Here is a 26466-nt window from a genome sequence, read left to right as displayed (position 1 = left end):
GTCTGCCTTGATTTTAATTTGGATAGGTGACCATATGCTGACTGAAGATACATTGTGGGGGTAAGCAGTCTGTTTCATCTGGCCTCCCTCCCCCACCCCCCGCTTCTTGGACAGGCAAGAGAGATTTTTGGCAACAGCTCTTGTGTGCGTCTCCCTTTTGCAGGCTGCTATCTGTTCTCTAGTGTGTTAGCTCACTTTAATTGCGCTGTAGTTTCTTGCACTTGGGAGGGCTGGTCAGGTCAGGCTTTTGAACTCCTGGCCCTTATAAGGGTGAGCAGCACTGAGGCGCAGCCATCGGTGTGTGTCGCCTGCAGGTGGCCACCGAAGCCGCCCACCAAAGGGGGTCGGCCTTTGGTGGCAGCCTTCGGGGTGGGACTGAGGGCTGGCGCCAGCTTATTGTCTAGAACTGCTGGAAGGAAGACTTCTGTTCAGTTCACTGTTGCTTAGTACTTAGTTAGGCCTGGTACAGGTATGTGTCTTGGGTTGGACAGAGATGGGGAGGTGGGGGACGACCCTGGGGCAGCTATACAAGTGGTGGTGGGGAATCGATCACATTGGTAAGCCAGCGGGCCATTACAGGGGAAGGGAACTCAGAAAGGTAATTGCTGTTTCCTCTTCCAGCAGGCCTACCACCTCTTTGACTTTGGAGAGCAGTGCCAATCACCCACAGAACCTCACCTTATTACTTTCTAATGCTAGGTCTGTTTAAAATAAACCTGAGGTAGTCCATGACTTAATTATGGATGAAGGAGCCGACTTGGTTTGTATCATGGAGACCTGGTCGGGAGAGACTAGTGGTCCAGTTTGGACCCAGCTTTTCCCAGAAGGTTACTCTATGGTGAAGCAAGTGAGAGGATGTGGGTGGGGAGGTGGGGTGGCTGTGGTCTATAAGAATACCATCTCCCTTACCAGAATCCCTGTCAGGGATTTGGCCTATACGGAATGTGTGTACCTAAATCTAGGGACCAGGGATAGATTGGGACTTCTGCTGGTGTACCAGTCACCCCGCACCCCAGTGGAGTCCTTAACTGAGTTGACGGACCTGGCATTGGAGTGGGCCAGGCTGCTGGTGGTGGGGGATTTCAATGTTCATTTTGGGAGCGGGTCATCGGGAGCGGCTCAAAAGTTCATATTTATCATTAAAAATATGATAAATATGATCAATAAAATAGCGGACATGACAACTGTGGGCCTATCCCAATTGGTCTCTGGACTGACACATGATGCTGGTCACACACTTGGTTTGGTCTTTTGCTCTGAAAAGGTGGTGTTCCGTGAGTGGGGACTCCTGTCATCTCTCCATTGTTATGGAGGCAACCCAGGACCAGGCTTTCTCTGTGGCTGCCCCGGGAGATTTGGAATATGCTCCCTGCTGAAATAAGAGCATCTCCTTCTCTGTTTGTTTTCAGGAAGACCCTCAAGACTTACCTGTTCTCGCAGGCATTTAATTAGAATTAATTTTAATAATTTGTTTTAATAATTGTTTGATGCTACTGTTTTCATGGTGTGTGTTTGATGCTACTGTTTTTAGTGTTTCATGTATTTTCATCTGTGTTGATTTTTAAATATTATTTTAAATTTTGTACACTGCCTAGAGATGTACATATCAGGCAGTATAAAAATATGATAAACAAACAAACAAATAAATAAATAATAAAATGATGCATGTGAGTACTGTCTGCTGTAAGCTATTCCCCTTAGGGGATGATGTTGTAGCTCAGTGGTAGAGCATTTGCTTTGCATGCAGAAAGTCCTTGGTTCAATAGCTGGCACTTGGGGAAGATTGCAGGCTGAGAGCCACTGCCTGTCCTTGTTGACCGTGCTGAACTAGATGGTCTGACTCAGTATAAGGCAGCTTCCTATGTTCCCTTGATTTCATTGGGACTTTGTAATTGAGGATTGGGGGCTGTTGTGGGTTACAGTTATGTGCCTTTAGTCTGGATAAGTAGTTTTTAGAAATGATTGGGGACAGTTTGTCTTTGTTTGAACTAATTCTGTTGCATCAAGGAGACGGTGCCCATTGCTTAGTTTTTACCACAAGGGAAGTGAAACTGTTTGTCACTGCCATTTGATTTTTTTTTTAATTTATTTTTTTTAATGATGGTGGGAAATACCTCCATTTTTACAACATGTGGGGACTGCAATATTAATGGTTTCTGTGGTATGCCATGATAGTATGGTATGATAGAAGTTTCAAGGCCACAATGAAGTTTGGATAACAGTGTTACAAGGGGCTACACACAGAAATGAATAAAAAGCTGTTGCTTATCCTCAGCTAGCGTGTCTACATACACCAGTGATTTTTAATATACAGTGGTCCCTCGACTTACAAACTACTCGACATAAGTATTTTTCGAGTTACAAACGGCAGTTTTAGATCCGGTTTTAGATTCGGTTTTTTCGACTTACAAATTTTTAGATGGGGTTTCCTCGACTTACAAATTTTACATGCGGTTTCCTTGACTTACGAATTTTACATGCGGTTTCCTTGACTTGCCTGCCTGTTTACTGCCTGTTTATTCTTGAAAAGAAATGTTCCTGTGCAGTTTGCAAGCCTTACTGGGGGTCTGGGTCTTTTTTCTAGGCTCCGGAACGCATTAATCCATTCCCAATGCATTCTTATGGGAAACCGCTTTTCGACTTATGAACTTTTCGACTTACAAATGTGCATTCGGAACGGATTAATTTCGTAAGTAGAGGGACCACTGTATGCTTATTTAACAATCTATTGTAATGTGTTCTAAAAACTGTGTAGCTCATGGGAAAGCAGGAAACAAATGTCCAGATAAATTCAAGACAATCCTATTCCTCTTCTGAGACCTTGCTGGCTAGACTTTATTTATTCTGAAAGTGCTTTCATAATGTCCAAAAGTGCATATCTGTGAGTTTTCAAAAAAGAAACTAGCCTGGTACAGGTATGTGTCTTGGGTTGAACAGAGATGGGGGGTTGCTCCTAGTAGAGCATTCTTGAGGCACCTTTGTGATGCAATGGCACTGGCAGGTTTGTGGGAACCTTACAGCAAGCTTTGGGCTTCAGCTCAAGCTGACTTGGAAGTGTGGGCCAAGTTCCTGGACTCCTTTCACGGAATATTTTAGGCACTCTGAGTGCTTGCTCGAGGCTGGCCTCCAGGTGCATTCTGATGCAGCCAGGGATGCTATCTTTGGTATTTATTTTCAGGGCCCTTGGTGTTCTGGAACATGGCCAAAAGGCTTTAACAGGGATCTCATCTTTTTGGAGTTCTTCCCTATCATGGTAGCCATACACATATAAGTGGACGGTTCGAGGATGAAACCATGGGGTTTGGGTGTAATAACCAGGCTGTCATCAAGACCCAGGCATCACAGTCTGCTTGATAATTACTCTGATTCAGGTTTTCCTCCTACAGGGCTAACCCCAGGACTTCAGGGCTGAAATCCAGAGCTTCCACACACCCCTGGGGCCACCAAGTCCTCCTTAGTCTGTCCTGGGTGGTGTGCCGGGGAGCCAGCAGTGACTGTGATCTGCGCTGGGCAGCGAGAATGACATCTGCTTTAGAGACAGAGCAGGGAATGGGGAAAGAATTATGTGGGATGGGAATATGGTAAGTTTTGTGTTGAAATGTTTCTGCTCATGCATATTTGCATAAATGTACCTGTTTTATATTCTTGTGAGCTCAGTTGCTGTTTGTGCCCTCAAGAACCCACATGTTAAAAATACTGCATGTGTCATGGTGTGTGTGTGTGTGTGTGTGTGTGTGTGTGCAGGAGGATGCAAGTGGGGTGGGTGGGCTCCAAAGGCCTTTAGGTCCAGGCTCCAAAATTACCTAGGTTCACCTTTGCTTTCATCACAGTATTTTGCGTGTGGAAAGGCATGTTCCAGGATTGCAGAATGGCACTGAGGATACTCTGTCTCTATTGCAGGTAGAGTATGTCATCAGCTGGGCTCTGGGATGAGGCAAGATCCCAACGATGCCAATATAGCTGTGGAACCTCAGTGCAGAGAGGTGCCCAGGGCGATATGAACTTCACTAGCCGCAAACACCAGGGCCTCCTACAACATACATAGTACAGGGCTTTCCAGTCTTTTAGGGTTCCAGTAAGATTAGAGTATGTCTGGCCAGCCCCACTGGAGCACTTCTTGCAATATTTGGTACATCTTTGGTCCAATGGCCAATGCTTTTCTCTCCTGCTGGTGGTGGTGATGGTGGCAGGGAAACAATTTTAGAGTATGTAGTAGCTACCAGAAAAAGCATCCAAGTCAGTCAGTGGCAGCAGGGATTCCTAGCAGCTTGGAATCGCTTCTTTTCTCTTGGAACTGATTTCCAGATCAAACAGAATTGGTTATGTTGAACACTGTTCATTTGTACGCAGACCAAGTCAGAGGCAGTCTTGATGTTTCAGTACATGGTATGCTTCCTGGCCCACTATCCCCACGCCATCGTTTAATGTAGCGGGTTCCTGATTTTGTGCTTAGGACAGCAGCTCCAGTGTTATGTTAATAGGGAATGTATTTAGCAACAGGCTATAAGAAACCTATGATTTCAACACCAAGGATGGAGTTAGCTGCAGCTGGAAAACAAGGTCCTTTGCAGTTAGGTCTAGTTCAATCGGAGTTTGCAGTTAAAAATTGAACTATTTAAATTTCACATTTCAAAAAGCACAGGATTCCACAAAATCACTTTTCATGATCGTTCTGTTAATTGCCTCTCCCAGTGCTGTCAAGTAGATTAGTTTAGTATATCTATATATTCCTTTTCAGCAAAAAATTCATAATGCAGTTTACATGGCACAGTAATTTAAAAAAAATAGTTGCCTATTCCAAAGGGGCTCTCAATCTTTCTTTCTTTCTATCAGCAACAACCCCTGGAAAAAGATGGCATGCTAGAATGAATAGGAACAGCTCTCCTCCTGCTAAATTTTAAAGTTTGCCTTTAAAGTTGGGTTCCCTCTGCCACCTGACATTTGTTTCCAGAACTGCTCCAGAGCACTGGCTAGATGCTCTGACTGCTTTTGGCTTAGCATGGGAGAAATAGCCTAGCTAGAGAAAGCAGTTTGGTTCCAGCATCAAATTTGTGCTAGTTTGGTAATTGGAAAAGATGAGGAGGCAGAAATAAAATACAACAGTTTTATTATGGAGAAAAGAGCTGGTCTTGTGGTAGCAAGCATGACTTGTCCCCATAGCTAAGCAGGGTCTGCCCTGGTTGCATATGAAAGGGAGACTTGATGTGTGAGCACTGCAAGATATTCCCCTCAGGGGATGAAGCCGCTCTGGGAAGAGCAGAAGGTTTCAAGTTCCCTCCCTGGCTTCTCCAAGATAGGGCTGAGAAAGATTCCTGCCTGCAACCTTGGAGAAGCCACTGCCAGTCTGTGAAGACAATACTGAGCTAGATAGACCAATGGTCTGACTCAGTATATGGCAGTTTCCTATGTTCCTATGTATGGGTAAGTGGGGATACAGGAAGGCAAAAATTGGTTAGGCTGGGCAATAAATCTTAACTAAAATTCTAAGCAAGAATATAGCTGGCAAAAATTTAGCTTGAAGTCCTGATTAGAGATTGATTGGCTTGGCTAAGGTGCTTAGACCAGAGTCTGGCTTAAGGCTTGCCATGGAAAGTGCTGTAAGGTGGGAGGAAGGAAAAAGAACGGGACGAGGAGACTCAGAGAGGCAAGAGGTTAGTTTACCTATCCTTGGTCTGGTGGTGCATTTGGTGCACTTGCAGGTCTCCTCACAGAAAATGGGCAGAGAGGTGGGGAAGAAAAGGACAAGGAGGAAAAACCTACCACCTGCTTTGAGAGTCCGTAGGATAGTGGTCCAAACAGATTCCAGAACCATGTGCCTTGGGTAGAGGTACGTATACCTTGAAATGTGCCCTGAGGCAGTTTCCAAGCCATTCCACACACCCTGAATTGATGCAGCGGATTCCATTGGTGTTGCAGATTCCATGAAAGATAGTGTTGCTACTTGAGCGTAATCTGGTGCATCTTGCCCAACAATGGCAAGAGGAAGATAGGTAAATGGACTGGACATGTGTGAATAAAGAATTGCTGGGCTGACCATCAAAAGAGCAGGATGCCTAGAGGTGGATATATTAGAAACTTCCAATTTTGATGTGCTCATTTCCCTGAGTCCTTGCCAGCTAAATTGCTAATTCAAAGATGGGGTTAGGAAATGCACTGCTTATCTGTGTGACTCCCAAAGAGTACTTGGCTGTTATCTTCCCACAAGAGGGAATTGAGGTCTGTTCACTGCCTCAATGCCTTCTCTGTTGAAAGAGAGGGGTGAGGTCATCCCATCCAATCTTTGCTTGGATCTTGCTAAGCGGCCAGCTGAGAGACTTGCCAAATATAGGCAGGTTAAAAGTGCATGGTCCCATAAACTGAAGTATCCAAAATGAAGACTGTGCTCCCACAGTCCCATGCACATAGAGGGGTGCTTTCTGAGCTACCCTGAAAGGCAACTTGTCTGGTAACACATTTATAACCTAGATTTGAAGCTCGGTGGCAGAACATTGTCAATCCAACATTTCTGGGTTCTGATGAAACAGGAAGGGGAGAAACTAGTGGCCCATGGTGGGAACATGCACTTTCCAGGAATTGGTAGTTTCCTCCTACTTATTTGCTGCTATCACATGTGAAGCTGCCCTATTTGTTTCTCCTTCCTGCCTCCCTCCACCTGTCCCTCACTTGTAGTCTGAGTTGCAAGCTTTTCCAGTCACAGGGCTTGATTTCTCTCTTGTTTTTAGCCTGGAATCCGTGCTATCTCTCATTAGCAACGGAAGTTGGTCCCTCCTCCAAAAGCTACTTCAGGGTGATTTGGTCAGCTTTCTCCATCTTTAGCATTCCTAAAGATACAAGCAAATAGTAAACTTTAAAGCTTGCCTACTAAGTATCATCCATTTGGCTCGTTTACTGTACCATTCATTCTACACCTGCGTAAGTGGTCAAAGAGCACCTCCCAAGGGGTTGCCTCTCTCATATTTAGCAGGAGGAGAACAACTGTTCTGATTTCATTCTAGCATGGCATCTTTTTCAAGTAGTTGCTGGCAGGGGTGTAGCCACCATTGGACAATCGGGCTCAAAGAACCTGGGCCACCGCCTCTCAGGGGCTGCACCTGCACCTCATCTGACGTCAGGAGCGGGGGGTGCAGGTTTAGCTGCTTTAAGACAGGGAAGAGCCACTCCTGGCCACATTGCAAATGCAACGCCAGCCTGGATCTAACTCCTGAACGGGGCTGTGCAGCCCCATTTGGGAGCCAGACCACACACACACACACACACACACACACACACACATATATCTGACATCAGATGCAGGGACTTGGCTAATCCCCATGTCTGCCATCAGACGTAGGGGGCAAGGCGAGTCGGGCTGCCACGGTGGGTGGACATGGGCCACCCATAGTCTGGCTCTGCTAGTTGTTGCTGGTATTTCTCCCCAATCCCCTTTTCCAAGAATTGTGAGCCCCTTTGCCAATATGTTTCCAGGCAAACTACAAGGTGCTGGTTATTACCTTTATAGTCCTGAGTGGCTTAGGTCTGGGTTACCTGAGAAAGCACCTTTTTCTACAAGGTCCTTACCACTCATTAAGATCATCAGGAGGGGTCTGTTTTAGGGTGCCACCAATTCATCTGGAGGCAACCTGGGATTGGGCCTTCTCAGTTGTCACTTCTGGGTTGTGGAACATACTCCCCATGCATATAAAAGGATTATCTTCCTTGGAGACCTTCAGGAGAACCATAAAGACCCATCTTTTTTAAGTCTGGCTATTAATATGTAGCTTAAATTTTAATTTTAATCTGGTTTAATTTTTTTTATTTTAATTGTTTTATTATGTGATTTTTATGTTAATGTGAACCGCCCTGAGCCACTTTAGAAAGGGCGGTATATAAACTGAATGAATGAATGAATGAATGACTGGGATCATTTTCATTACTCTGCCATATAAACTGCATTGTGAACTTTTTTTAAAAAAAATGGCAGTATAGAGGTATACTATACTGAACTAAACTAAACTACTTGTGAGCACTCAATCAACAGAACTAACATGGCAATCAAAAGAACTAACATGGCAAGAGTTTTTGTAGAATCCTGTGCTTTTATACATCTTAAATTTAACTCAAGTTGTTTTAATGAAATACATCCATTTTTAACAGTAAACCTGCAGTGAACCAGACCATCTGGAGTGGACTTCTTGTTTTCTAGCTGCAGCTTACTTCCTCCATGGTGTTGAAATAATTGGTTTCTTATATCCTGTTGCTAAATATGTCCTTTGTGAATCATGTTCTTTTGCATTCAATGTAATGTATTTCACTAGAGCTGCTGTCCTCGCAAAATGAGGGGTAATTAGTTATTAAGTATGGATACATGTAATGGTGCTCAAGCTTTGAAAAAAGATGTCACCCCTAAAAGTGGTTTCTCCCACCATCTGCAGGACCTTAAGAACATAAGAACAGCCCTGCTGGATCAGGCCCAAGGCCCATCTAGTCCAGCATCCTATTTTGCACAGTGGCCCACCAGATGCCACAGACAGGAGTTGAGGGCATGCCCTCTCTCCTGCCATTACTCCCCTGCAACTGGTACTCAGAGGCACCCTGCCCTTGAGGCTGGAGGTGGCCCACAGCCCTCCGACTAGTAGCCATTGATAGACCTCTCCTCCATGAAGTCATCCAAACCCCTCTTAAAGCCATCCAGGTTGTTGGCTGTCACCACATCCTGTGGCAGAGAGTTCCACAAGTGGATCACGCGTTGTGTGAAACAGTACTTCCGTTTGTTGGTCCTAGACCTCCTGGCAATCAATTTCATGGAGTGATCCCTGGTTCTAGTGTTGTGTGAGAGGGAAAAGAATCTCTCTCTCTCTCCACTTTATCCACACCATGCATGATTTTATAGACCTCTATCATGTCTCCCCGCAGTCGTCTTTTTTTCTTAACTAAAAAGCCCCAGGTGTTGTAGTCTTGCCTCATAAGAAAGGTGCTCTAGGCCCCTGATTATCTTGCTTGCCCTCTTCTGTACCTTCTCCAGTTCAACAATGTCCTTTTTAAGATGTGGTGACCAGAATTGTACGCAAGTGTACAATTTTTAAGATGTGGTGACCAGAATTGTACGCAAATGTACTCCAAGTGTGGTCGCACCATAGTTTTGTATAAGGGCATTATAATGTTAGCAGTTTTATTTTCAATCCCCTTTCTAATGATCCCTAGCATGGAATTTGCCTTTTTCACAGCTGCACAGAGATTTTCACAGAGATTTTCCCCCTTACAAACATTGTTTCATTTTTGTAAGGAAAAAAGCTATCTGGAGACCATTTGCAGTAATGAGTAAGTGAGAAAATAGCCAAGTTGTGCTCCCTTCACTGCCATTTCTGTATTCTCAGATGTGCTGGATGGTGGTGGGGTTAAAGATATTGAGGCATTTGTTAGATGTGTTTGCAGGCTGCCTGCAGTTTGCTTCCAGGTCCCTTTGAATTCAGTAGGATGTTCTTCTGATAAGATTTAAGACTAGGCTATAAATGTACTTAGGAGAGAAATACCGACTAATAATATTAAAATATAAATACACTTTAATTATTGGATCTAGATTTTAAATGTAAATGGTACACTTTTTATCAGAGTATTTTTGAAGGAAACTTACCTAGCTGCAGTAACTAAGAGCTGGTGTGCACATTATGGTCACTACAAGAAATCAGTGTCCCTGTATTGTATGCAGCCCAAGCACACACACAACCCTGGGCCCAGGGTTAAGGGCACACTCACGCCCTTAAACCCCTGCTAAAGGACGGGGTTAAAAGTAAGGTTATCTCGATCCTGGAGTTGCCTTAGCCTGGGTTAGGCTGCTCGTGAGAAAAGATGTGGGCAATCTCACTATATGTTCTGCAGCCCACAATATGTATCAATGGCCTTTAGTCATGCATTATATTAAATGATGGAGTTGGGGAAGTTGGCCAGGAAACTTACCATGCACTAAGACTTCCAGATTGGCTCTGATGTGGCCTGTGTTGCGATGAACAATGTTGGATGTGTGCTGCTTTGTGCAAATGTTGCTTGCAAGGAGCTAGAGCTGCTGGCAACCTCCCCTCTTCCCTGACCCCTGCTCCACTTTCAAAGTTTGCAAAGGTTGGCTTTGAAAGGGAACGGTCCCCTCCAATAGGGTCCTTCATCCTACCATGTGCAGATGGGACACCCTGCAGGATGAAGTCCCGAACGCCTGTCCGGGCTCTTTCTTATTAAGCTAGAGATGGCGGCAGCAGGTTCTCTCCCTTCATTGCATCTTCTGGCTCCTCTTCTCATGCTTGGAGGGAAGGAGCACTAGTGGAAGCAAGGGTTGCTAATATGCCAATGCTGCTGCTGTCACCGCTGGCTTAATAATGAGGTGTCCTGCAGCAATCCAAAGAGCCTCCCACCAGGCAGATTATGAGGGGGAAAGTAGGGGGGGCATGATGAAGGTTCATCTGCTGATACCCCCTAATTTTCTAATTTAGATGTCTAAAAACAGTAGCTAAACTAAGGGACCAGAACAAAGGAGGTCAGGCAACCTCTGGCCTTCATGTAATTCAAGCAATTCTCTGAGGAATTATTCTCAAATTTTAAAATCCTCCATGGGGACTCATGATTGATTGATTGATTGATTGAGTTCCGTCAAGTTGGTGTTGACTCTTAGCAACCACATAGATTATCTCCAGGGTGGTGCATTCATTGCTGTCGTAATTGAGTCCATCCACCTTGCTGCTGGTCGTCCTCTTCTTCTCTTTCCTTTAACTTTTCCCAGCATTATGGACTTCTCAAGGGAGCTGGGTTTTTATACAATATGTCCGAAGTATGATAGTTTGAGCCTGGTCATTTGTGTCTTGAGTGAAAATTCTGGATTGATTTGTTCTATGATCCATTTGTTTGTTTTCTTAGCTGTCCATGGTATCCACAAAAGTCTTCTCCAGCTCCAGTTCAAAAGCATCAATACTTTTTCTATCTTGCTTCTTCAAAGTCCAGCTTTCACATCCATAGAGTGTCACAGGAAAAACGATTGTCCAAACTATTCTAATCTTTGTAGGTATAGACACGTCACGGCATCTAAATATCCTTTCCAAGGCCTTCATTGCAACCCTACTAAGTGCTAGTCTGCCGTGTATTTCTTGACTGCTGGATCCTTTACTGTTATAGTAGATCCTAAAAGGCAGAAGCTATCCACCCCTTCAATGTCTTAGGACGGTTTAAAATGTATGAACAACATTCAGCATTCAACACAGAGCAACATTAATCACAAAATAACTGTGATCATGGCTAAAACAACATAAGAATTCATACATCACATTCTGGGTAGTATTAAATAATCTAAGACATCCTACTATTCACTTACACTAGAGTTCTGTATGTAAACACTGTCCAAAGGTCCTTTTAGTCCAGCATCCTATTTCCCCAAGTGGCACCAGAAGCCTATGGGAAGCCCACAAGCAAGGCTTGAAGGCACTTGCCCTCTCCTGCTTTTGCTTCCAGAAGCTCATATTCACTGGCCGTCTTATTTACGGCCATAGATGATAGATGCTGATTGAAATAGACATCTAAGGGGATGTTAAAAGGTTGTTGCTAACCCCTTTTGAATCTGTCAAAGTCAGAATCCATCACTGCATCTAATGACAGCAAATTCCATATATTAAATTGTACAGCGAACGAGGTGTTACTTCCTTTTGTCTGTGTTGTAGCTGCTGCCAATCAGTTTCATTGAATGATTCCAAGTTCTAATATTTTCTCCATGAATAACTCTATTGCTATAGTTAATGGAGACCTTATTTCAGATCAGGTATAAAGACTCCTGCACAACTGTGCTTGTGCAGGGGGTGCCATGAAAAGTCTCTCATCACCACCACCACCACCCACAGCCCCTAGAAGTGCAAGTGCTTCTTCCATTAGCATTGAAGCCGGTGTGATAAAATGTTATGGAACAATTGTCTTTGGAGGGGGAAATCAAAATGTGTTTTGTTGCCTAGATATCAGACTTGGTAAGTTTTAGATCCTAAGGATCATTTGTGGTTTACCACTATGAAACTGAGATTAAGAGCAGTTCCTAAAGGTGCTTCAGTAGTTCTCATTCTCTAGGAGATTCAAAAGTTCAGGTCAAGGAGGGTCCCTGGGTCCTGCTGGCATCTTCTTCTCTCCCTCGCCCCTGTGTCTTTGCCACAGAACCATATGATCATGGTGAAAAATAAAACATGGCCCTCTCCATTCTTCTTATTCAAATAATTCCCCCCATCAGGAGCCAATAGTTTGCCAGTGAGCCAAGGAAGCTGGAAGGGAGTGTGAAGAGTAGGCTGTTTCCCAGTCAGCAAGTCCCCCCAACTCCCCTCATAAGCCTGGGGACATTTGTCTCCCCACCCTTGTTCAACTATAGCTACAACCCCGCACCCCTAACCTGGAGGGAGCCTTCTGTAGTTCAGAATGGAGTCACTCTCTGTTGGCAGGGATAAAGCTTTTGTGTCCTGCCATAAGAGCACCAAGGGGTGCCTGTAGTCTGCTATTCTAATGGGAAGCTTTTAGCTGGTATCATTCAGATAGGGGTATGCAGAACCAGTTCTGTTCTAATAGAAGCAGCCCGTTTTGACCAGTTCAGACTCGAACCAAACCGGACCCCCCAACAGAGGTGCTGCTCCAAGTCCGAGCTGAACCAACCCCTGTTCTAAGGAACCAGTTCGGCCATATGGGGGCATGACTGTAAAGGGGAATCTGGTGAGGATTCCCCTTTTCAAGCCAGGGGGGAACCTTTACCTATCTAAAAGAGAAAAAAAGCGTAATAAGGCCGACGAGAGGGCACCTGTAGTCTGAGGAGGGTGGCGGCGGTTTGGCTCCTCCTCTCCGAACTGCGCCTGGTGCTCCAACATGGCCCAGTTGTGGCCTCTATGCCACGTGGAGGCTGGAACTGGGCTGCTCTGGAGTGGCAGACCCAATCTGTAGAGGAGGAAGAGCAGTGAAGGAGGAAGAGCACTACCACCCTCCTCAGACTACAGGTGCCCTCTTGCCAACCCTGTTAGGATTTATTTATTTATTTAGGTAGGCATGGTTCCCCTCTGTCTTAGCAAGGGTAGCCAAGGTGGCCCCTTTTCAACTTTTTTGTATAACTATTCAACTCCCAAAACTGGCTTGTGCCGTTCTAAGGATCCAGTTTGCCAGATCTCTCCTCCCCCCACCCCCCCTGCAATGCATGTCACCAAGACCAGATGTGTATAGAGGCATCTCTTTTTGAAATGTATCTTATTCTAGGAAAGGTGGAGTCCCTCCTTTTCTAGTATAATACTAGGACTTAGAAATTGATCAACTCTTCCCCAGAATAACTCAATTCCCCAGGATTCTCAACTCTGATAGGCAGCAGCTCTCTACATTTTCATGAACAGGTCTTTCCCAGGTCTGATACAGGAGGCTTAGGTAACTGCAGATCTTGGACTTAACCTGGGACCATCTGTATCCAAAGTACACCCATTAGCATGAAGCTCGGACCCTCCCTTAGTAATGTTTGTAGAGCAGTTTGTGGGTTCCGTGTTGGTGGACCATTGCAATGATGATCTCATGACAATGAGGAGCCGATTTAGGAATGAAAGCATATCCAGTAGAGTAGGTCAATATATTGGAGCATTGGTTTCACTTACTGTGAAGGCTTCTTCTGGTTGCTGTTGCCAGGGACACCTCATGGGTTATCCTCCTCCACTAGCTCTGAGGCAGGACAGATCTGATTTGATAGAAAAATAAGGCTACGCCCCCTCGGGGCTGAGGGGATAACCCCGTCCCAGTTCTTTCAGGCAGAGACACATGAAAATAGCATAAGATAAACAGTAAGGTGAAAAACCATGTAATAATAAGCAACAAAAAATGTACAGAGCACTGGACTTCATGCCATCAGGCATGGCAGCATGACTTTAGAAGGCATGTAAAATAATTAGAGGTACATAAAACAATTATAGTTACAAGGATGAACCATGACTCCTGTAAGAGTGAGAAGTAGTGTACTCCAGAGGCTGAGAGTCAGGAGCCAGGTGACCGCGATCAGGAAGAGGCAAGGAGCACCAGACTGGGGGGGGCTGAGGTGTCCCTGGCAACAGCAACCAGAAGAAGCCTTCACGGTAAGTGAAACCAATGCTACGTTCTCGGTTGCTGCTGCCAGGGACACCTCATGGGACATACCACAGCTTGGCCAATAGGGCGGGAGCAGTCTAGCCTATTCCTGAGGGAGAACCCGCTTAAGGACCCTCCTGCCAAAGGCGGCTTGAAGCATGGCATGGGGTTCTGTCTTATAGTGCCTGGTGAAAGCTGAAGGTGCAGACCAGGTCGCGGCCCTACAAATGTCTTGTGCTGGCGCGTTAGAGGAGAAAGCAGCTCTTGTGGAGTGTGCCATTATGTGGGATGGAGGTCTCATCCAATGCGCCTCATATGCCATAACAATACATGCCCGGATCCACCTGGCAATTGTCGAGGAAGTTACGGCTGAGCCCACTGATATGGGATGAAAGGAGACGGACATTTTGTCTGTAGAACAAAAGGAGGCAGTCCACTTTATATATTTCTTTACACATCTACGGACGTCCAACTTGTGCCATAACTTTTCCCTCTCGTGTACTGGGTGAGGGCAAAAAGATGGTAGAAAAATGTCTTGGGACTGGTGGGAAACTGAGGCAACTTTTGGCCTAACAAAGGGGTCTGGAATCAGCCTGACGGCCTCCTTTTCAAAAACACAGAACAACTTATCCACAGATAAAGCCCTGAGTTCTGAGATCTGCCTGGCTGAGGTAATTGCTACCAGGAAGGCCAGTTTGAAGGACAAAACCTTGAGCGGGATGATGGATACGGGCTCGAACAGGGACTGCTGAAGAGCCCTCAGTACCACGTGAAGGTCCCACGATGGGAATCTGTGAACAGTTGGAGGTGACAATAGGGTAGCCCCTCTCAGAAAATGTTTGAGGTGTGGATACGTTTGCCATGTGCCCTTTGGGTTCCCTGAGATGAGACCTATGAGCAAAGCTGCCTGGCGCTTTAAGGTGTTTGGTCTCAGGCCCCTTTCCAGTCCTTCTTGGAGAAATAGAAGGATATGTTTCAGCTTGGCACTTCCCCTAGGAACGGAGTGACGCACCGACCAATGCAGAAAAGCCCTCCAGGTACATTGATAAATACGATTAGTGGAGGGCCTGCGAGATGCCAGCATGGTCTTGAGGACGTTTGCCGAATATCCAAACTGCTTCAAGGTTCACCGCTCAGTCTCCATGCGGAAAGCATTAACCAACCCGGATCGGGGTGATGCACAGGTCCCTGCGACAGAAGGTCAGGACTGACTGGGAGTTCCCATGGAGGTTTCATTGACAGGTGCAGGAGCTCCAGTAACCAAGGCCACCGGGGCCAGAATGGGGCTATGAGGATGACCTGAGCTTGAAGCAGGCGTACTCTCCTCAGTACTCTGGCCAGCAAGGGAGTTGGAGGGTAGGCATACATAAGTCCTTCCAGCCACTGGGTCGGTAGTGCATCCACGGCCATTGCTTCCCTGCAGGGGAACTGGATCATGAAGAGAGTCAGTTGCATGTTTCGCGGAGTGGCGAACAGATCGACCACGGGAGTGCCCAACCTCCTTGTGATTTTGTGGAATATTTTTGGATTTAGTGACCACTCCCCTGGATGGAGGTCCTCCCTGCTGAGCCAGTCCACGACTACATTTAGCTCGCCCTTGACATGATGAGCTGTCACTGAACTGACATTTGCTTCTGCCCAAGAAAGAAGGAGACTCGCCTCCTGGTGCAAGGATTTGAAGCGGGTTCCCCCTTGTCAATTTACATGTGCTTTTGTGGTGTTGTTGTCCGTCTTTATTAAGATGTGACAATGCTGGACTGTGCATTGGAAAGCTTCCAGTGCGAGGTGAATGGCGTGGAGTTCTCGCCAGTTTGTGCTGTGCCGTCTCTCCTGATTGTCCCACAGACCCTGGGCTGTTAGGTGGAGACAGTGAGCCCCCCAGCCCCTGTCGCTGGCATCAGTGGTCATGATGAGTCTTGGGGGGTCCAGAAACTCCTTCTCTCGAAAAAGGTTTTCTGGTGACATCCCCCAATGAAGTGACCTTCGAAGCAGGGGTGGGACATGCAACCAAATCCTTTTCTTTCGTGCAATGACCTCCTGTTGAGGGAGCAAGAACCATTGTAGAGGTCGTAGATGTAGATGGGCCCATGGCACCACCTCTATGGTTGACACCATCAGGCCTAGGAGCCTTGCCAGGGATGAAACGAGAGCTGTTAATGTCGCCAGGATACCCTATATTTCTCCCCTGATAGTTTCATAGCAGTCTTGTGGCAAGAAGAGACAATCTTCTGCTGTGTTTATGATGGCACCCAGGTGACGCATCTGGTGGCTTGGAACAAGCTGGCTCTTTTGACGGTTTATTACGACTCCATGATACTCTAACTCCAAGATGGTTGGTGCCAGATAGTGTTGGGCCTCTAGACTGGAACATGACTGTACAAGCAAATCATCTAAGTAGGCGAATACCTAGACCCCCTGGATCCGGAGATGTGCCACCAAGGGTGCCAGGACATTGGTGAACACTCTGGGAGCAGATGACAGCCCAAATGGGAGAGCAGCGTACTGATAATGGAAGCTGGCATACTTGAAACGAAGCAAACTTCTGCTGTCCGGGTGGATCAGAACATGCAAATATGCCTCCTTGAGGTCCAGGTGTTGCAGGGCCTATGCCATGGACCTTAAAGTCTCCATGTGGAAGCGTTCCCACTTGACCCATTTGTTTCTGAATTTTAAATCCAGAACCGCTCGTCTGGACCCATCCCTTTTGGGGACAGTGAATAGAATAGAATAGACGCCCCTTCCCGCCTGAGGGGAGGGGACTGGTTCCACCTCTCCAATTTTTAGTAGGTGATGAATGGCCTGGGACATTTTGGAATGTTTTGTCCATTAATGGGACCTTGGGGTGGGAAGGGATCTCGGCGGGGGGGGAGGGGTGTCCAATTCTATTCTGTATCCATTCCTGATAATCTTTAGAACCCAATTGTCTGTTACGGAAGATTCCCAAGCGGGAAGGAAGCCTGTTAGGTGGCCTCCCAGAATGGTTGACTGAGAGTCATTGATGTGGTTTTTGCTTAGCGGGAGCGGGCTGCTGTTTGAAACCCCCCCGACCCCTGTAGGAGGGATGTTGTTGACCCCAGAATCCCCTTTGTTGCCTGGTTTCTCTGTCCCAACCCCTGAAGGGCCAGAAACTCTGAAAGGGTTGAGACTGTGGAAATTTTTTCTTAAAGGGTCGGTCAGGTTTTTGCCCTGCTGAGGGCATGGTCTTGCGATTGTCTGTTGACTCAACCAAGACATCCTTTAGAGCAGCCTCCCCAAGAGCTTGGTTGAATCATATGGCACTGCAGTGAGATTATTTTTGGAGGTATTGTCCACTGACCAGTTTTTTAGGCACAGGTGGCAGCACCCCAGGACTGATGCCGCAGCCACCCGAGATGTAAACCTAACAGAGTCCAGTGTGGCATCCGCTATAAAGGCTTGTGCCTTCTGCATTTCGACCAATTGCTGCCTCAGTTTCACTGGATCTGAGGGGGTATCATTTAAGAGATCATCTAACCACAACAGAGAGGCCCTCACTGCCATGGAGGCTGCCGCGGCTGCTCAAGTGGAGAGAGAGGAGTTATCGTGTGTTCTTTTAAATGCCAACTCAGTGTTTTTATTGGCTGGGTCCTTCAAGGTGACTTCACTGTCCCTTGGAACAAGCAAATTTGAAACCAACTGGGCAATGGGAGCATCTGTGCAGGGGGTTTTCAGTAAATCAGGCGCCTGCTGATAAGAGTAGAAGTGGTTAGTCACAGACATTGGCTTCCTATTTGCTGCTGGGAGCAGCCATTCCTGTTTAACTACCTCAGCAAAGAGGTCAGGCAGTGGTAGCAGTATGTCCTTAGGCTTTGCTCTTGGGAAAACCAGATCCCCTTATCTGAAGTGGAAGAGTCAGCGCTCACGCTATGGTGAAGCCCTATTGTCTTTATGACCCGAGATATCAGTGGTTTGAAATCCTCTGCTACAAATAGCCTTTGGGAAACCGAAGTAGCCTCATTGTCCTCCCCTCCTGACCACTCTCCTTCCTCCCGATCGGGAAGTTCAGGATCCTGGGGCAAGCCCCCAGGGTTGGTGGGGCTATTCCCTACCTCAGAGTCAGTAGCGCGGGATGGAGTTGCACCCACTTTTGAAATAGGTCTGGGATTAGAGGGAATAGGGTCCCCAGAATAATGTTCAGATATGTCAGAGGAAGGGGGGTAGGAATGTGTATCCCTTTCCCCCAGAGGCACCTTTGTACTCTTCAGGTGCTTTTTCTTTGCTTTGACTTTTTTAGGGGAGGGACTCCTAGCCTCACTGGAGGAAGAATTCTCAGAGGTGGACACAGCCCTTTTTCTTTTCTTATATTTTTTTCTTGTCTTTTTTAGCAGGTCTAACTTGATAAATAGTGTATGTATGTATGTGTTTGTTTATTTCAGCCCAAGGCCAGCATAAATACAAGAAAAAGAAACAACAACAATAAAATACATAAAACATCAATACCTTCAAATACCATATACATGACTAATTTCATTCAAATGAAACCGGTTAATCTGAAATGCACAGCCTCAATCACTCGTGCCTCAATCACTCTAAACCGAATCTTGCTTGCTAGATAAATAGTGTCTTATGATAGCATTCTTGAACCATGCCTGCCATTCAGGTGGCATTGCTTTAGGGAGAGCCAGGGAAGGACCGGCACTAGAAGGGACACGATCCCCTGCCGCCACAGCAGACACAACATTCGTTTTTGAGGAACCCTGAGTCTCCCCAGTTACCTCCCTCAATGGAGTCTCAGTGCGCGAGGTCCCTGTAGAGAGCTGGTCCTCCTCCTCCAAAATGGTGGCCTTACTCTCCTTTCATGCCATTTTTGGTGCTCAGCCACCATTTCACACCTGCTGCGCTCCTGTGCCAGAGAAATAGCCCGGATCTCTGCCGAAGTAGGGGGCAGGTTGGTGAAGGGAATCCACAGACACCCGATCTGGCTGTGTTCTAGAGGGCTGACGGGAGGTAGTACCGCACACCTGGCTGCCGAAGTGCAAGTCTTGTGGCCCGGAGGTGGGAGACTCGGGGCGGGCTGGAGAGCAAGCAGCGTGGGCAGCTCTATGGTGGCCGTCACCAACACTGGCACTGCGGCCATTGCGGAGGCTGTGGCTGTGTCTGGAAAGGGCAGTAGTGTTTCGCCAAGCGCCAGTGCCGCTTGGAAACAGAGTGAAACTGGATTGAAGGCTGCGGGCTGGCTGAAGGGCTTGGAGGTGCCGGGGCCGAAAACCACTTGACGGAGCCCTCGGGGCACTAAGACTACTTTCCTTCCATGCTCATGCTCCATACAACAGTAAAGGAAAGGAGCGAAGGAAGGCCGGGGGGGGGTGGGATAAGCCGGGAAAAACACAAAGCTTTTTTTATTATTATTTCTCACACACGGGAATAGAGTGGAACAGAAGAGGCAGGGGTGTGAGAAAAGGAAGAAAATGGTAAAGACTCAGGAGGACAAACACTTTAGAAATGAGGAAAAATTCAGAGAAGAAGAAATCTGCTGCCTGGAGCTGAGCGAGGACAGAAAGAACTGGGACGAGGTAATCCACTCAGCCCCGAAGGGGCGTGGGCTTGTTTTTCTATCAAATCAGATCTGTCCTGCCTCGGATCTAGTGGAGGAGGAGAACCCACGAGGTGTCCCTGGCAGCAGCAACCGAGAAAAGGAATATTTCAGTAGTATCTTAGTTCTCCCATATCAGTTTGTTAATATGCACAGGTAACACATTAATATAGTGACATTCCCATTTCTTTATTTGATGTTTTAATGCTATTTGTAAGCCGCCCAGAGAACAATTTGTTATGGGGCAGCTAACAAATGAAGTGTATTATTTATTTATTTGATTTCCCTCTAGCAATGGCTCCCTTTTTCTGCACAACAAATTTTAAAATGGATCTTCTGTTAAGTGCTGTCAGCTATTCTCTTATCCAGTGGCTCAGTTATCAAGATAGTTATTTAGTTAGTTATTCCATTTCTATACCGCCCTTCCAAAAATGGCTCAGGGCAGTTTACACAGAGAAATAATAAATAAAAATAAGATGGATCTCTGTCCCCAAAAGGCTCACAATCTAAAAAGAAACATAAGATAGACACCAGCAACAGTCACTGGAGGTACTGTGCTGGGGGTGGATAGGGCCAGTTACTCTCCCCCTGCTAAATAAAGAGAATCACCACATTAAAAGATGCCTCTTAGCCAAGTTAGCAGGGATACTTTGGGCTTATTTTAACAAAGCTGCTGAATTATTGGGAGTACAGAATGAAGTCATTCCATGGTTAGCATGCAATACAAATGCTGAAACAAATGGGATTATTAGCACTATTTTGTACAGGAAACATTAATTTTTGGCAGAGTACTTTAGGAGGTTCAATACGTTTATTAAAAGAAGGCATAGCTTATATTTTATCAGACTAAATTGCTGCACGTTCATTTTGCTCCATGTTCATCATAAGGTCCTTTGTATCACTTGTTCCGGGAGTTGAACTGCTATTAAAATAGAGATTGTTCTCAAAGTTGTCATCTGTCCCTGTCTGCTGGCCCCTTTTCTTGTAGAAATAGTAACCTGCAAGAGCAGCTCCTGCCAGGATGAGGATCACCACAACAGCCACAGCAACAGCTTTGTTGTGGGTTCGTACAGGAGTATCATCCATCTTCCTTGGTTCTGTAAATAAATACATTGTAGTTACAGCAATGCAAAACTGGTAGAAACAACAGCCACTCAGGTCAAGATGCATCAGGGAATCTCCTGACTGGGTTCATCCGAGTAGCATTCATGATGACTTTGTGGTAGCTCTACCTGCTTACGAATGCCAATATCATCAAATTCTTGGATGCCATCCCACGATGTCCATTTTTCCTTTCAAAGGGGAATGGTTCGCACCAATCACACTCCCAGCACTAGCTAGCTGAAATGCTAGCCTGATCAGTATTGACTTGTCCCGTTATTGATGCTCCTCTCCTCCTAACATTGCAAGTCTATATATTATTAACAGAACTTAAATCAAAGTAAGGCAACATCTCAGACTGCGTGGGAGGAGGCAGGTAAAACCCTCCAGTATTCTACCAAAGACAACCACAGGGCTCTGTGGTCACCAGGAGTCAACACCAACCCGACAGCACGCTTTAGCTTGAAATACATGAGAAGGTTTCTGCTTTGACAGCAGATGGAATATTATGTTTTTGTAGCTTTTATAAATGAAAACCAGGCTCTGAGAGCTATGATACATACTCTCCTGAGCAGCTCTCTATCTATTATATTACATTTGTGGTGAGGACAGCCCACAAGGAAAATCCTGCAATCAGCAAGAAGACACTACAGTGCTACAGGAAGTGGTAGCACTGAAGAAGCAGTGAGAAGCAACAATAAGAATAGAATACAGAATGTCAAACACCCTATAATACCATATTAGCAGTTTGGCTGACCAATTATGAGTATGACAGATATGAAGCAGCATCAGGCAGCTGATCCCTCGAGATCAGTACTGCCTGAAGGTAAGTGCCTGGGAGCTTCTACATAAAAAGCATGAGCTCTACCACTCAATATGGCCTCTTGATAGGCTGTCACCACATATAACAGTGCATATAAACATGTGTACAAACAACAAATAAACCTATTCCTGTGATGCAAGTCCTTGTATTTCCTGGGTGAGACTGTGTACATTGTGTGACTGAATGCACAGACATTCTTACGATATATGTGACATATGTGTGTAGATGACAGTGACCTTGTGCTATGATTGTCCATATTATTATTTTAAAGCCCTGTGCAATGTAACATCTGCATAGGGCTTTAAAATAATGCAAAATATGTTGTCCCATTATCTGAATACGTTGAGCCAATCACAAGACCAAGATGTTTTCTAGATGAGAGGGTTTTTTGCAGGAGGATCAGTAGACTAAAAAACTGCTCTTTATGGTGCCTCTTTACCTTTCCTCTGCCCATCAGTGTAAAGGTAAAGTGTGTCGTTAAGTCAATTTCGACTCCTGGCACCCACAGAGCCCAGTGGTTTTCTTTTGGTAGAATAGAGGAGGGGTTTACCATTGCCTCCTCCCACACAGTATGAGATGATGACTTTCAGCATCTTCCTATATCGCTGCTGCTCAATATAGTACCAGCGGGGATTCAAACCGGCAACCTTCTGCTTGTTAGTCAAGTATTTCCCTGCTGAGCCAGTGTACTATCCCCATTACACACTCCCTGCTGAGATATGATCCTCCCCATCTCTGGCAATTTTCAAAAAACAGCTTAAAACCCATCTTTTTGTCCAAGCTTTCTCAGCTTCCTAAAAAAATTTGGGGTTTTAATCTCTGGTTTACTTTTAAATTGTTTTTAAGTTTTCTGTATATGTTTTAAACTGGTTTTATGTTATTGTTAACCACCCAGAGACTAAAGTTTAGGGTGGTGTACAAATTTGATATATAAATAAATGAATAAATAAATAATCTTCTACACCCACTCTTACTGCCCCGTGGCAGTATTCCCTAGGTGAAAGGGTTCCCTCTAACAGGGATTCCCAGATATTGTTGACTACAGCTCCCAGAATCCCCAGCTGTAATGGCTTTTGCTTGGGGATTGTGAGAGTTGTAATCAACAACATCTGGGAATCCCTGTTAGAGGGAACATTGCTAGGTGTGTGCACCTGGAGCAAGCAGCCCATGCCAAACTATTTTAAATCATGTCACTAGGCTGCTTTTATTCTCCTATTCCTTTCATCTATGGATGGCTGTTGATAATCGGTTTTCTCATGGTCAATTGTGTTCTTTTTAAAAATCAAACTTTCCAGCTGTAGCGCTGAAGCACTCACATGCCTCCAAAAGGGAAGCTTCTCCCCTCCTTTCCAGTTCATCTTTATGAAAAGTTTGGTAGCAGCTTCAGTACTCACACAACATCAAAGGGAAACTCATTCCCTTTTTCTGTCCCTCCTCCCTGACCTGGTTGCTGCTTCTGCTTCATTTCAATGGGACTTCAGCTAACACCACAGCTACTGCTCTTCCTTCCATTTGCTTCCACTAGGGAGAAACCATAAAAGTGTGCAGGAGCCAAGCTCCACTAGCAGTGGGACAGTAGTTGGGCACTGAAGCACTCCCCCCCACACCCCAGCCAAACTGTTGGAGATGGAGTTCCAGTGCATTGACCTTTTGCACCAACTATCCTAATGACCACTATAGGAATTGGGAGTTAGTGAGGGTCTCCTTACCTGCCCCTGCTTGCCTCTACTCTATGACCCTTGCCTTGACTCCTCAGGTACTTTCTGTAGCGAGTCAGTCCTCTTCCTTTCCTCCTAGAGAGAAGATGGAAACATCTATCTCTCTCCCTACCTATTCATTATGTAGCTGATAGATAGGCTAGGTCTCTCCTATCCCAAATGTACTTCACCAGTTTAGTTTAGACTCTAAAGTGATCTCCAGGCGTGTTATTTAAATAGCTGCAACAACTAAACCCTGCACTCTGTAACTGGAATGGTAGCTTCCTTGGTGCTTTGCTAAATAATCACAAACCCCATCACAAAACAGGAAACATATCAAGGAGCTCTTGCATCAGGAGAGCTCCACTGGTGGCAGGACCATAATTGGCCACCGAAACGCTCCCTAAACCAAGGAGGGGGAGAAAGTACAAGGAGCATGTTTCCTGAGCTGGGACTGGTATGCAGGGAGGTGGAAATAACTCCTCTTCATCCCTCCCTCTTCTTTCCTGTCACCGCCCAGAGAAGATCATTGCCCTGTCTACCCTTCCCATGGAAACCCATTGACATAGTCTGCAAGCTACAATATAATACGGACAAAAAAGCCCTTGTGCATTCAACACAGGAGGAAAGGGATGTGTTTTTTCCACCTTTTTCACAGATTTGGGGGCTATTCATGGTAGAAAAGTCTAGAATGGCATGTACATCATTTGTATGGGCAGCAACATTTCCCATGGAAATCAGCAATGAAGCTGTTACAACTGACCAGCTAGAAAACCTCTAAGATGCACATAGATGTCCGCCCTCCTCTAAGTGCAAAGTATTACTTTGCCAGGGCAAGGAGAGGCAGCAACATGAGCTCTGGAAAGCTCAAAATCTTATACATATTCAGTGCCAACAGCAGACAGGGCCATATAAAGTATCATCGAACTTTCTTTAGCATCTGAGGCCAAACAGTTCAACATATACCAACGTATTATTCAAATAATACTGTATTTAAATTTAGGTCAGCAAACACAGTGAAATAAAATCTAGCTATCATGTAGGATACCGATGTGTCATTTTGTATAAGAAGATACTCAAGATAAGAGGAAAGCTGGTCTTGTGGTAGCAAGCATGACTTGTCCCCTTAGCTAAGCAGAGTCTGCCCTGGTTGCATTTGAATGGGAGACCACATGTGAGCACTGTTAAGATATTCCCCTTAGGGGATGATGGAGTCGCTCTGGGAAGAGCGGAAGGTTCCAAGTTCCCTCCCTGGCTTCTCCAAGATAGGGCTGAGAGAGATTCCTGCCTGAAACCTTGGAAAAGCCACTGCCAGTCTGTTTAGACAATACTGAGCTAGATAGACCAAGGGTCTGACTCAGTATATGGCAGCTTCTTATGTTCCTATAAGTTTTTCTCAATTTCTGATTTGATTTTTCTCCTTTATATGACTTGTATAGAAAAGGCTTACCTTTCTTTTCTGGAAGCTTCTGAGTAGGCACAGTTTCAATCTCTAAAAGTATTTAAATAAATGTAATTAGAATATGAATATCATGAATATTTATATACTGCTTTGCAGCTCAAGTTCACAAAACAATTTGCATAGATATAAGTAAACAAACAAACAAACAAACAAACAAACAGGCTCTCCGTCCCCAAAGGGCTCACAATCTAAAAAGGAAACGTAAGACAGATGCCAGCAACAGCCTCTGGAGGGATGCTGTGCTGGGTATTGACTCCTGGCCTCTACTCAGCAGGGGACTAAGCAAAGAGCAATCTGCTCAAAATCCTTGTGTTGTGCATTTTGATAACAAATTGATAAATTCAAAATCAAATACAGCAGTCACAACAGCAGTGCCCGACATCCAGAGTGTTACAGCAGCATAATGCTGGGGCAAGGACTAGTGAAAGGATGCAGCACAATGATTCTATGATCAAACCCCCTTCCATTTAACATAAAAGATAAGGCTCTTACAAATTCAATCATGCACCAAAAAGCATAGAAATCCTAAGTTAAGGTTCTCACCAAGTAAGCAGTAAATCTCTTATACAGCTTTGGACATTTTGCTTGTTGATAATGGAGGCTCCATCCACCCATATGTTCTGTTGGATTTTCCTGGGCTCATGACTGGTGCCCAGTTCTCCACAGCTTCAAGATTGTTTTAAGGACTCTGCTTGGGGCTATTTCTGAATACTCACTTATGCATCTCCCTTTTAAAAATTATATTAAGCATTTGTATTACAACAAAATAAATACCACCCATGGATTAGTATACAGAATAAAATACCAAACCTATTACTTGCCTTTGGGTTTTTTGCAGATATATCCCATATAGTTATTGCAGTAAGCGTTGTTCCAGTTCCCCGATGAAGAATACATTTCCACACACTGCTCGCTGCTTTGCGGGGAAGGCTCCCCTTCATTCCAGTTGACAAAATCCACGACAGCGTTGTCCAGCCAAATCCAATTACCTAATGTTAAATCAGAAAATATGCTGAAACAATCATCTCCAGCAGTTCCTAATTTTTTGTTTGTGTCAAAACAGGGCCAATGAATTATTTAATTGCCTGAATCTATAGATTCAGTTGAATCAATGATCCCTGTCCCTTGTGGATTCTTTTTAAAAGTATCTCATCAGTGCAATAGATCAGGATGGGCAATTTACAACTACTCGGCACATGAGTTTTCTTTTCAGCAGGGACGTAGCAAGGTTCGAGTGGGCCCAGATACAAGATTTTAAAATGCCCCCTCCCCCCCCCCACTGAAGTTCAGCTCATGAAGTAAAGAAATCTTAAATGTATTTATTTATTTTTATTTAATACATTTATATACCAGCCCAAACACAAGTTCTCTGGGCAGTGTACAGGCTGAATGAGGCTAAAAAATAGTGGTAACAAAAAGCATAGTTTATAAAGACATGCTGTTCTGGTAGCTCCAGGTAATTTTGGAGGATGAATACAACTGAAGGAAGCCTGGGCGGGTGTGCGGCTGGGGGAGTCAGTCATGTGACTTGCCTCTGGGGGAGGCTCCAAGGCAGTGGGCCCCCAGACAACTGTCTCCTCTTGCCCTATTACAGTTACGCCCCTGCCTTTCAGGTTCTTGCTAGATTGAGCCCTATTTCATACATGATGTTTTCTAAATATGGATGTAGCAATTCAGCTGTGTATGTCTGTTTGTGTGTGGAAAACCTCAGGATTTGCAGGGGTTCCATTCTCAATTACTGCCGCAGATACCGAAACCACAA

General features: G+C 45.3%; 1 protein-coding gene across 3 annotated transcripts in view; it reads right to left on the bottom strand.

Annotated features, from left to right (window-relative positions):
• Positions 1–18431: 18431 nt before the first annotated feature.
• The window catches only part of MRC1 (mannose receptor C-type 1), a 78612-nt gene continuing 70577 nt past the window's right edge, over positions 18432–26466 (bottom strand). For 2 of the 3 annotated variants that reach the window (XM_053263477.1, XM_053263478.1), the window contains exons 28-30: positions 25526–25693; positions 24693–24734; positions 18432–20718 (exon numbers count right to left, since the gene is read on the bottom strand). In XM_053263477.1, coding sequence (XP_053119452.1) covers positions 20468–20718; positions 24693–24734; positions 25526–25693 — 461 coding nt within the window. In that variant the 3' untranslated portion in view covers positions 18432–20467. Of the gene's footprint in view, positions 20719–22939; positions 23067–24692; positions 24735–25525; positions 25694–26466 lie in introns of all 3 variants that reach the window. The other variant, XR_008310121.1, reaches the window with a different exon arrangement.

The sequence above is a fragment of the Hemicordylus capensis genome, chromosome 6, assembly GCF_027244095.1.
Source record: "Hemicordylus capensis ecotype Gifberg chromosome 6, rHemCap1.1.pri, whole genome shotgun sequence".
NCBI classification, from domain to species: domain Eukaryota; kingdom Metazoa; phylum Chordata; class Lepidosauria; order Squamata; family Cordylidae; genus Hemicordylus; species Hemicordylus capensis.
Note: the sequence above shows the minus strand (reverse complement) of the source record. Positions and strands in the feature narration are given on the sequence as shown.